The sequence below is a fragment of the Tinamus guttatus genome, unplaced genomic scaffold, assembly GCF_059628265.1.
Source record: "Tinamus guttatus ecotype Peru unplaced genomic scaffold, ASM5962826v1 Tinamus_guttatus_pri_ptg000732l, whole genome shotgun sequence".
Lineage (NCBI taxonomy): Eukaryota > Metazoa > Chordata > Aves > Tinamiformes > Tinamidae > Tinamus > Tinamus guttatus.
This window is the reverse complement of record NW_028289266.1, coordinates 1209319-1221719: the sequence shown is the minus strand read 5'-3', so window position 1 is coordinate 1221719 and position 12401 is coordinate 1209319. Positions and strand designations below refer to the sequence as shown.

The window sequence follows — 12401 nt, the reverse complement described above, 5'->3', positions numbered from 1 at the left end:
TCTAGGCCTGTGATAGTTATAATGTTTCTTATGCAGCTTTTCCAATTTTCCAAATATTTTTCCTAAAATCTTGGGATTAGAACAGGATGTCTTCCATGTGGGACTTGCTGAAGGCAGGAGTAAAGGTTGGGCAGTATTACCTGGTGTCCCTCACTTTTTGAAGCGGGAGTCAGTGTGGTTTATCTAGCCCTGCCCTGTGAGTTCACATGCAGGGAGCAGCTCTGAGAATCTGCTACTCTCTTTTCTTATCAACCCAAAAGTACAACTCAGCTGAAACCCTCTGAGGAAGGAAAGTTACCTTCAAATGTGCTGCCTGGCCCTCTAGGAGAAGTGGAAGAATAACCCAGGTTTAGCACATGCTCGTCCTAAATTGCTAGTATGTCTTTGACATTCGGAGTGTCTGCAGGCCTTGGCTGGCGCTTGCAGATGTTGCGTTGATGTTGGTGCAGTCTGACAAATCTGGGGTTGTATTTCATAGAATCATAGAATCATAGAATGCTTAGGGTTGGAAGGGACCTCTAGAGATCATCTAGTCCAACCCCCTGCACACGCAGGGTCACCTAGAGCACGTGGCACAGGACTGTGTCCAAGTGGGTTTTGAAGATCTCCAGAGAAGGAGACTCCACATTTCCCTGATGAAGACATTGAACAGAGCTGAGGCTAATACAAATCTCTGCAAGTTCCCTGATAAAAGCCAACCTTTTTTAAAGAGCAATTCCGTCTTTTCTCGCTTGCTCTTTGCTGTGTTAGGCTGCTTTCTGAGCTTGTTTTCCCTTGTTCTAGGCTGCAAGCACGTGAAGGGTATCCTGCTGTACGGCCCCCCAGGCTGCGGGAAGACGCTCATGGCCAGGCAGATCGGCAAGATGCTGAATGCCAGGGAGCCCAAGGTGGTCAACGGGCCCGAAATCCTCAACAAATACGTGGGCGAGTCCGAGGCCAACATCCGCAAGCTCTTTGCTGATGCAGAAGAGGAGCAGAGAAGGGTAATGCAAACACAGGCAGAGAGCACGGGCAGCAAGAGTGTGCGTCAAGAATGAACAGAAAGGAAGTTCATAATTAGGAAATTCCTGCTTCCATTAAAAAAAACGGAGGCACTGCTCAGCTTGTGATGGTAGTTACTTGGTGCAAGCTGATGGATATTAGTGTTCTACAGTTTAACACAATGCCAGTTTGAAAAATAAAATAAAAAAAACAAGCTTGAAAACTGAAAAAGTTATCCTGTAATGATAGCTAGTGGTAGGTTAGCTTTAAGCCCAGGGTGGGAAGAAACACTGTGCTGAAGATGGGCAGTTTGCTTTATTTTGCATTATTTTAAAGTACTGTGGTGGGGCCCCTCCTAGACAGACAATGAAGGTTTTTTTCCTCATTCCTCACCTCGAGCTGCTGCTGTATGTGGTGACTGGCTTTGGGGCTGTGTTGTATTATACAGCGCATCGGCCGCTCGGAAGGGTGTTGGAAGGAGGATGCGAAACGTTTTGGGCCTCTTGGGAGTTCGGAACCTGTGAATCTACTTGGCTTTTTACTGCTGAGTTCAGGGGGTAACTAACATTGCACAAGTGAAAGCATAAGCTTTCTGGCTTCAAGTTTTTGACTTGCAAAATGATAGTGTCAATATAATAAAGCACCCAATTATATTTATACTACATTGATTATTCTAAGCAGTACATTGCTATTTTTTTCTCAGCAGAAAACTAATGAAAACTAGCAGAAAATGAATGAGTTTAAGACAATTCAATGTTGTCGTGAAGCTACAGAATACGAATTTTCAAAAATGGAAGTGGAAACAAAGACTCTGCTTTTAACAATTTTTTTTTCCCCATACTGAAGATTGGGCTTTGGATAGTCAGCTATAGTTTGAAAATAATCGTTTTCATATGTGCCATGGTATTTTTTTTTCTGCTGTAGATCACTTAATTTTGATACAGTTTTCTGTTTTTTTTTTTTTTTTATTTTAAAAAAAGCCAGTTTCAATAGGGCGCAGTTAAAAGCAATGAGGCCTTTTTGGAAGGCAGTAGCAAAGAACATTGTGTCCCTTAATTTGAGCCAGTCCCAGCAACATGGCAGATTTTGATAGTGGCTTGATATTGCTTAATTTTCTTCTGCAAAAGACTTGTTAATCAGTAAGTTGGCTTCGCATGGGAGCCCATAGAGATCTGAACAACCTCCTTCCCTCTGCTCGTTGCCGTGTAGCCGCAGCGTGGGAGCTCCTTTTCCTTTGCAATAACACACCTGGTAACGTAGCCCTCGTGTTGGCTGGAGGGGACGGGCCTGCTGACACCTGGGGAGATTAGAAAGGTCCTGCAAAGGTTGCTCTTGTGCTGCCTGCTGGCTGGGGGGCTGCCAGGGCCGGCGCCTGCGCCCTGCGACACCGCCGGCCCCGCTGCCCGCAGGAGACATTTCAGAAGGGCAATGCGAAGGGAAGAGCTTTGGAATACCTAGACGTGGTCACAAAAAGTGCCCTGTTCTCTAACCAGCTGTGAGTGCTTCACCTCTGAGTGAACCTGGAAGTGAGCAGTTCTGTTCCCGACGGGCTCCTCGGAAACGCGCTGAACAAAGCTCCCTGGCCAGCTTTGTGTTGGCGTTTGGGATGTGTCTTGCACTGGGTGCATCTCTGCACAGAGATGTTCTGTTCTTTGTCTCCCTTTCAAAGGGCTTTTCAAGGTGCCAAGACCTCCGACCCCCCAGCTGGGCTCCAAGCTGGGGACTGAGCTGTTGTTCAGTCTAGTCCTCTCCCTTGGGCCTCTGCTTCTCGTATCAGTGCCACCTGTAAGGTCCTATCTTTGGACAAAGCCCACCAAGTTTTGGAGAAGGATGTCTCATGATTCTGGAAGGGGATCTGCTACAGAGCATGTGATATTAAAAGCACACTGAGAGGCCAATGTTTTGCATCTCCTCGGCTGATCATGTTGAGAAGCTGTTGCTTTGTTTGGATTGTCCTCAGGGATGGCTTGTGGCATTCCTGACATGTTTTTCTCCCCCCCCCCAGCTCGGTGCAAACAGTGGTGTTCATATCATCATTTTTGATGAGATCGATGCAATCTGCAAGCAGAGAGGCAGCATGGCGGGCAGCACCGGCGTCCACGATACTGTTGTAAACCAGCTGCTGTCGAAGATTGACGGAGTGGAGCAGCTCAATAACATCCTAGTCATTGGTACCGTGGTCCTGTTTGTCTTCTTATGGGCTCTGGTGGAAAGGCAGCGATGCTTTGCTCACTGCAGGTCGTCTGTAAATGGTCATTAGGCTCACACTGCTCAAATTTGGCACGTGTCAGACCCAGTTTATTCTCTGGGCTCAGTGCTGCGCTGTGTGCTTATGTATCTCCCTACTAATGTAACTGTTGCTGTAATACCTGGCATCTCATGATTCCCTCTGACAGTGGCTGCTCTATTAAATGCTCCCAGTGTGATTATCCACCGCAGCCTTCCTCTGCATGGCCTCAGCTTTGCTCTCTCTGTCATGTGGAGCATGTGACTCTGGTCCTCTTGCCCTCACTGTTACTAATAGGTAGGACTTGAAGAAGAAGAGAATCTGCTGTGATCTCTGCCACAGTCAAGGCTCTTCAAGCCATGGAAGTCCCTGTGTGCAGACCCTGTTTTGATCCCTGTTTCTGGGACTCTGCTTTAGTGCGTGGGTTTCTGGAGATGCCATCTGTTCTCTGACTTCTACTGAGACTCTCTGAGCCTCTTCTTAAATTTATGGGTTGTATTTGGGAGCTGGAGACCTAGTTTGTACACTTGACTAATGCTTATTTTGGTTTCAACTTTATATTAGGAATGACCAATAGACCTGACTTAATTGATGAAGCTCTGTTGAGACCAGGGAGACTGGAAGTGAAGATGGAGATTGGTAAGAAGTCTAACATTTCTCAATATGTTAAACTCACAGGTAGTTAAAACAGCTGAGCAGACATCTATCCTAGTGTGAACCATAAACCAGAACAGCAAGCTGCTGAACTTTATGCAGCTCCCCCTATGATGTTTTGTGGAAAATGCAGATCGTTTTATTTGCATTATGTGATTTTTCACTTCAGTAACTGCAACTGCTAAATAAATACTCTAGATCTTCTGAAATCAGTGCGTCTGGGTGACGTGCATCACTGGTTCAAAAAGCAGCCCAGAGAGCCCTCTAGCCAGTTACACTAGTGAGCTGGAAAAGATGAACGTTCTTCAGTAGCATTTGAGAAGGGTTTTTGTAATTGCACATATCTGCCTGGCACCATTCCTGTATCTAATAATAGAATATCTGATAATGTGGAATTTAGTAAGAAATTAGGCCCAGATCAAATTAGATTCATGCCTGCAGGTGCAGATGTTTAGTTTAGCAGAGCCTGTAAAGGATTTTCCTCTAATGCTGCACGCACACACGTGCACATGCGCACACACACGTCCCAAAGTGTTCCCTGTGCTCTGAGCCAGGCACTGAATAGTGCAAATCTACAAGATTTCCAACTGTAATGAACTCTGTGAAAAGAGCAGTCAAGGCTAAGAGCATCGTTAACATCCTTGTCATTTCAATTACAGAGAAATAGATGAAAATGTCCAGATAACCCTAAAAATCATATGGTGTTATGCTGCAGAGAAAGGCAGAAGAGATTATAATTGTCTGTGCTGGTCTGAACTGTTAGGAAATTCTTGAAATCTGATCTCTTGGTTTAATCTCGAGAGCTCACTGGGGACTTTTTCCTATCATTAAAGGGTAGCTTTACTCTTTCAAACAGCCAGAAGGAGGAAAGAGTTTTTGAGATAGCTGAAAAGGGAAGATTTGGGGCAAAACCAGGAATGAGGAAGCGAGGCTGATGACTGCTGGGGCAGCCACAGAGATAACCCAGGCAGTGAAAGCTGATGGTGTTAAAGCCACTGGCAAGTATTATAGGAAGCTGTTTATATTAGGCTGTACTGTGTACATGTAGCTCGTGGAAAATGGGGGGACAAGAGATGCAACTGAAGCACTAGCTGTGACTTAAAAACATGTAGAGCACAGACAACAGGAACAGTTTCAAATATGCAGGAGACTATGGAATTAAGACATTCTTTTAGATAAAGGAGTAATGCAAGAAGAGCCTTGCGCCTCTTCCAGAAAAGAAAGTTGAGTAAATAAGTGTGTAACTATGCCTAGAGAAATAATAGTGGTCAGACAGACAGACAGTAATGAGAAAGGGCTAGCATTGACAAAAATTAGCCAGACACAGTCTTCCCAAACTAACCCAGCCTCAAGGAATTGAAGGAAACACTCGGAAGGGAAGTGTGTTTTAGGGATCAAGAAGTGTAATTGTGATGACCAACCTGAACAATCTTACACTTGAAAACAACTGCCTGGTGGCAGCATTGCTGCTAGCCCAGGGGAACGTTACACTACTGCAGGTGTGATACCTGCACCTTTAGTTGAAAATAAGTTAATTAAAAACATGACAGGTAAGGCAAGTCTTTATTAGAACAAATTCAACAGATCCTTGTAATAAAGGATGTGAACATAAGTTAGAAAGTGATGAGCCAAAAGGGTGTTGGGCCAGACTGACGTGATGTCCATTCTTTAAACAGAAGGATTTCCTTTCTCTTCCACTATATGCTTTTCAAAGGGACTTGATAAAGTACAAGTTGGGAAATTATCATTTAAACCTTAAAAAGGGTTTCCTGGTCTGGCTATCTGCAAACAACCTACTGGGCGCGGGAGCATCATGGAGGAAGCAAGTCTTAGCCCTCAGTACCTTGATTTGTGAACCCTGAGGAAGTTAAACCTTGTATTGTTTCTTTCTCTAGTTTGAGGATGATGCTAATTAGTGTGCAGAGAAACAGCCTTTGGGAGCGGGCAGAGGGGAAGCCTGTGCTGCGGTTGCAGTGCTGGGGCACTGGTTGACCCGTGTTCTGTTCAAAACCTCAGGTTTGCCAGACGAGAAGGGTCGATTTCAAATTCTTCATATCCACACGGTGCGGATGCGAGAACACCAGCTGCTGGCTGAAGATGTGGACATTGCAGAACTGGCAGTTGAGACTAAAAACTTCAGTGGTGCTGAACTGGAAGGTTTAGTTCGGGCTGCACAGTCTACTGCTATGAACAGACACATCAAGGTCAGTCCTACTGCTTCTCACTGGGGCAAAGAAGAGAAGATAGCTCTTTGTGTGTTTACATCTCAGCTTGGCTTAGGAGATGGTTTTCCAGTGAACATCATGTTGTGGCTGTGACCTACTTCTTTCATCTCCTGACCTCCAGGTGGTTCTTAGCACCTCAGTTTGAATAGAAAATATTTGTCTCAGTGTAAGGAACTGAGGAAACAGGAGTAGAAAGTGAAAATAGTCAATGGTAGAGGGATATCAGTGCTGGAGCCTCTCAATTGTGGAGCCTCCTCAGTTGTGCATTTCAGTATATTGATAAATGTTTGGGAAAGGGGAGGAATAGCGAGGTTACAAGCTTGGAGCTATTTGTGGTCATAATGATGAAGGCCACCTTTGGGAAAACTGCTGAAGAAATGTGAAACACTGAGTGGGTGGACAAGACGTAATCAGGGTATATAAATATAAAAGGAAAAAGAAAATTTTAAAGTGTAAAGGCAGTGGTAGGGACTGAACTGTGAAGTGACCATTGCTCCAGGGCAAGTTCTTCAAATTACAATAATTTTGAAATATAAACTCAATCCTCCTCAGTCAAAAAAAAAAAAAAGGAAAGTAAATGCAACATTAGAAATTAAGAAATTACTAACAGAGATGGAGTGAAAACGAGCCCTTGATTATATCAAAGATAAATTCCTGTTTTTTTTTCTTCTTCATTACTCTCTGCAGTCCTGGGACACCCATCTCAGAAAGAATATGGGAAAGGATAAGGTAGAACTAGGATTTGGAAAGAATTAGGATACCCAAAGGTAATGGAGAAGGTCAAAGGTGTCAGGGGTTTTGATAGGAAGAAGGATTAGATTAGGACTTTCTCTAGGACTTTTCCTGGAAAAATATGACAAATGTGCATGAAAAGTCTGTAACATTATGAGTGCACTGAAATCAGTGAAGAGAAAATGACTGTTTTCTAATACAAGAGCTTGGAGGGCAGCAAGTGATCCCAGCTGGGCCACGTTCAAACCAAAAAGTACCTTGCATGAAGCAGTATTTAAGTGATGGACATCATTGCTCCAAAATGTCACTGATGCTAAAAGCTTCTCTGAGTTCAGAAAGTGACGTCTTCAAATAGGAGCTGACTTGGTGACAGTGTTAGTGGTCATAGGGATCTGTTACGTTCACAGTTTCCTCCCTTCTAGAAGATTGCCTGAGTTTCCTAATGTTTGCTGATGTTTTGGTCAGGGTATCTTTAACTGCAGAGGAGGGCCATGAAATGTCAGGTTATATTAATCCAGAATGTGATATTTGACAGTGTTGAAATATGAGATAATTAGTTCATAAAGGCAGAGGCTGAAAGATGGCCACTCCAGTGGCCAAGATTTGGTGTGAATTGCTGCAGAGAAAAGCTTTCAACGTCGAGACCAACAGCACTGTGTGTTTCGCAGTAAAAAGGCTGTTCAGCTTCAGATGTGAAGAACGGAGACCACGCTTCTATTCACATTTGGCTCCTTAAACTCATATATTTAGGAGTGCTCTACTTAAAGGAAAAATGGCTCCTGGTTCTCCTCCTCACAGCCATAATATTTGAGAAGCTATTATCTGGTTCTTAGAACAGCAACATAGAGATGTCAACGCTGTCTCTAATTTCTTGTTTTCCTCGCTCAAAAAACCTTCCAGTGCTTCCAGTTGTATTTTCATCCCTTCACAAACAAAGCATTTTTCTTAAATAATTAATTTTAGTTATAGTTGATGCTTTTTCATTGCTTGAATTTTGGGTGAGGCCGGGAGCTGTTAATGTTTTGATAAGTTCCCTGTCGTGTCAAACTGTCGCAAGAGGGAGAAGAGAAAATGGCAATGCATAAATATAAAAAGGCAGTCCCCTCCTTTAAGTATGTGATCAACAACTTAGTAATATGCAAGCATCTTACAATGTCAAGCAGACACACTTTTCTTTCCAAAGACTTTGACATAGTAGTTTTGGATATTCTCAGCACGCGTCGTGAAGTTGTTTTCAGTCAAATGATGCGCTAAGATATTTCATTCTCTCCTATAAGTGTTGCAGAACTTAAAATATACATCATAAGCCTGACCTAGTTTTCAGAAACACCTATGTGAAGCAAGAAGACAAAACTCGTTTGAAAATCAAGTGGAATAAGGCTGCATCATTTAAGCTCTACTGGTAATCTCTCCAAGTGTGCGTTAAAAAATAGTGTGTAATTTTTAAAGGCTGTGATAAAAAGAAAGGCCCGTGCTTCTAAGCATGTAAACGCCTTCAGGATGTATTAACTGTGTTTTTCAAGTACCTTCCCTTCCCTCTGCACTGTAGCAGAATAAGCAACCTGTCCTAAAGATCCATTAGTTGGATGTATTTGGCACAGTGTGAATTTCCATGTCGAAGTGATATCCTTGTTCTTTCGGATCATCCTGGTCAGAAGAGGACGTCTCAGAGCAGCTGTCATTTGGCTTGTGTGTCCCTTCATTCTCAGAGCAGCGTTGTAGACATCATGCAGAACTTTCTGTGCTCTAACATCAGAAACCATTTCCCTTCACTTGATCTTTTATGGCAATTCCTTCTCACACGCACCAATATATTCATTCCCTAATTAGAATTTCTTCCAAGAAACTCCATGAAATCGCAAATTTTTTGTGTCTTGAGCTCATGTTGGGCTGCAGAACTATCACGTAGAAGCGTGTGGTATTGTTAGCCGAGGTTACATTTCAAAGAAAATTATACTTGTTTTGGAAACTGGAGAGATATTGTATGCAATAAAAGCCTTTCAGGGCAATCAAGATACTTGCACATCTACAGTTAATCTGAGCAAGTGGAGCTGTTCCACACTGCAGAGCTGCGGCTGGACTCAGTAAGGCAGCTGACCAGGAATCCACAGCTGTAAAGGCTTTTTGGGATATTTTCAACAATTTGAAGTTTTGGTTTTTGTTTTTTTTTTTTTTTGGCTCCAGCATGAGCAGTTTTCTGCTGTCTCCCAGCAGTTGTGGTTGAGGAACCTCCAGTTGTGGTTGAGGAACAGTTTGGAGAGAAGCCTGCTCAAGTGTCAGCTGTGTCTTTGCTCCCAGTCATTAGCTTTTAGATATTGCTGGCTGGTTTGGCCGTGGCAGAAGGGAAGAAGGTGACGTGCCTCGTTTGTAGACGAGAGCAATTGGAGCTGAGCCGACTGCTTCTTATTTATTCCAAGCAATACTGATAGAGCCACTTTGGGAAGACTCATGAACATGGCCAATCTGAAGCAAATAAAGGCTAAGCAGAAAGAAATCTAATATTTGCCAATTCCCTGAAAGATGGTTCTTGTAGGAAGCAGTAGGGCATGAATAGCAATCTCAGATCTCCTGAGATAGGGCTGTGTGAATAGCCCTTATTTTTGACTCAGTTGCCAAAGGTGGAGCAGGGAAATTTGAAGCTGGACTGAAAGAAACTTTAATTTATGTTTCTGTGAAAAGTCATATGCAGCGCCAGAGTACATAATAAAGAGTGTTTCTCCAGTTTATCATTCTCCATTGACTCTAATGGAAACCTGTGTAACTCCAGTAAATTTTAGAAATCCAAACTTAGGAGAGTGAGATGAATCCTGTACTGGGCTCCAGTTTCTGTCTTATTTAGGCAGGTCGGGGTAGAGCAGCATCAACAGGGTAGTGCAGAGCTGGGCTGGCTGCTCCGAGAAGTCGAGTCATGGACACCCTCTTGAACTTGACTTTGAGTGAGACTACTGACTTTCTGGGGGCCAGTGCAAGGTTCTCTGAAGATGCTGCTGCAGTGGTACCCACGCAGGTGTCGTAACAAGGGTCTGCTTAGGAACCATTCTTTTGTATCCATGCAGACCAAGGACGGAGCTGGATCCGTGGGTGGAAGTTGGTAAGGGATCTTGTGCTGTGGTGCTGAACTTCACCATGTTTGCTTGCCTTTTCTAGGCCAGCAACAAAGTGGAAGTGGATATGGAGAAGGCCGAAAGCTTGCGTGTGACCAGAGGAGACTTCTTTGCATCCTTGGAGAATGATATCAAACCAGTGAGTAGGAACTATATAAATCCTGTGGCAGAGTCGGGCCACATGGTGCCACACGAGCCAGCACCTTCTTGTTTTGATGTGATGGAAAATTCCTGAGTCAGTGCATGTCTCCTCTCTTAAAACACAGGCATTTGGAACCAACCAGGAAGACTATGCAAGTTACATCATGAATGGGATTATTAAGTGGGGTGATCCTGTGACACGAGTATTGGATGATGGGGAGCTGCTTGTTCAACAAACCAAGAACAGTGACCGTACTCCACTGGTTAGCGTTCTTCTAGAAGGTAAATTTAGAAAGGCAATGCATTTTAAACAACAACTCACTTCTACCAACTGTTCGTATCAGTTACCCCAAGTGGTGATCTGTTATATCCTCTGACTGCATGCAGGAGTAGTGTATGGGAGGAAAAACAGAATTGGTCCCTGTCAGTATTCCTGAGGGAAATTAGCCTGAGATTTGGTGGACATCTAAACAACAGAGGAGTGAATGCACCAATTAATAATCTAAATGGTTTCCTGGCAAATTAGTGTGCACACCCTCAAATATGGGCGTATTCATTTCCTTCATCTGGAGGGCTGCAATGAACTACGAGTTAATTCACGTCCTCTACAAGCAGGAGAAAAAGTCATTTCAAAGTGCAGGTCCCTGTGAATGGGATTATAAGTGTGTTTTAAGCATCCTGTACACTGAGCCTTAGCAGAGCTGCTTTCTCACTTGCTTATTCATTGTGCTTGTCCTTTGCTCCAGGTCCCCCCCACAGTGGGAAGACTGCCCTAGCAGCAAAGATAGCAGAAGAATCCAACTTTCCCTTTATCAAAATCTGTTCTCCTGATAAGATGATTGGATTTTCTGAAACAGCCAAGTGCCAAGCTATGAAAAAGGTACTGAAGCATCCTACTGTTTTGGTTGATTACAGTCCAGTTCCATGCTCCATAGACTGAAAAGTGTATTTCCTCTGTGGCTGTGCTTTCTGCTGTCCGTAGGTCCTAAGTTCATATATATCAATTTCTTTATAAAGTTGAGTGAATATTGTCATAGCACTGATTCTGTGTGTGAGTCTTATCCCATGGTGCTCTATTTCTTAAGGAAATGTGATGTGTGCACACAGAAATGAGCTCTGGAAAAGAACATTTCCAGGCCCTGCCCAGTAGGATTAGAGGTATAATTGGTCCTGCCAGTGGAACAAAACACCTGATCTGCAGTTAGCAAGTCTGGGGCTCTGTCTCCAAAAATGAAGGCTGAAAGGACTTAGGTTTTTACTTGACAAGAACAGATCTTGCCTGAATGAAACTAGAATGAGTTTTGAGGTGGTAACAGTTAGTTAAACAGAAGATATAAGAAAGAAAGAAAGAAAAAAAAGGCATTTAAAAAAATGAGTTCTTAAAACTTATTCAATCATCTCAAGTAGTCTGCTGAAAGGAGATCTTGAGTGTCGTTTCCAGAAGCAAGCCAACACTTACAGTCTCTTTATAGCTGAATTACACTGAATTAGGCGTGTAAACAAAATATGTTACCCTAAAAACAAAGGGGTAATTCACTGCAAGACTGCATAGCTTCCAAGAAGAGCCATGTGCTCATAGCTGGAAGCCCAATTTGTCATTTGGATTCATAAAAGCCTTTTGGACTTGCTTGAATTCAGGGTATGCTGGAGGTGGGCCTGCAATACCAGTGCAGTCTTAGTGCCACTCTCCAAACCCAGAGGTTTGCAGGGCTCTGCCTTGCTGCTTCGTAAAGGATGATATGGAGGCTCGATCAATACCTGTGTAAGGCTATTTTCCCCCTGGTCCAGTGTTACAAGGAATAACCAACTTGGGTATAGATCTTTGTAACTGCATTGCAATTGTGGGTTTGTTGTGTCTGTGTTATAGCCCTAGCTCCAGAAAACTGAGGGCTGTTGCTCCGTTTTGGCCGTTCCTTGCAATTAAGCACAAAGGCAGCTGACGTTTTTGTAGTGTGTTGTGTAAAGAAGCAAACTGAGCTCTGAATTTATTGAGATGTTTTATTAAATGAAGGTGGAGTCTACTCACATGGTGCTGACTATTTCCTTCCCAGTTTATTCTTCTCACTACTTCTGAGTTTAGTTAAAAATGAGTCAACAAGTCTTTATCATGGCTAGTGTGGTTTTATTTCTGAGATTTAACAATGAATCGTGTTGCTCTTTTCTAGATCTTTGATGATGCATACAAATCGCAGCTCAGCTGTGTCGTAGTGGATGACATTGAGAGGCTTTTAGGTGAGTCAAGATGATGAGAGCTGTGTTGGCCACACAGTAGTATTGCCAACCAGATATGGAAGATATGTCACATATGGAAGCATTTGTCACAGAAACCTCGAGCTG

The 12401-nt window shown here is 43.3% G+C and overlaps 1 protein-coding gene across 1 annotated transcript in view; it reads left to right on the top strand.

The window, feature by feature from the left end:
- The window catches only part of NSF (N-ethylmaleimide sensitive factor, vesicle fusing ATPase), a 63995-nt gene that overhangs the window by 38172 nt on the left and 13422 nt on the right, over positions 1–12401 (top strand). Inside the window, exons 9-16 of the mRNA XM_088537168.1 lie at positions 784–983; positions 2987–3152; positions 3773–3847; positions 5879–6066; positions 9967–10062; positions 10190–10346; positions 10811–10944; positions 12230–12296. Coding sequence (XP_088393294.1) covers positions 784–983; positions 2987–3152; positions 3773–3847; positions 5879–6066; positions 9967–10062; positions 10190–10346; positions 10811–10944; positions 12230–12296 — 1083 coding nt within the window. The remainder of the gene's footprint in view (positions 1–783; positions 984–2986; positions 3153–3772; positions 3848–5878; positions 6067–9966; positions 10063–10189; positions 10347–10810; positions 10945–12229; positions 12297–12401) is intronic.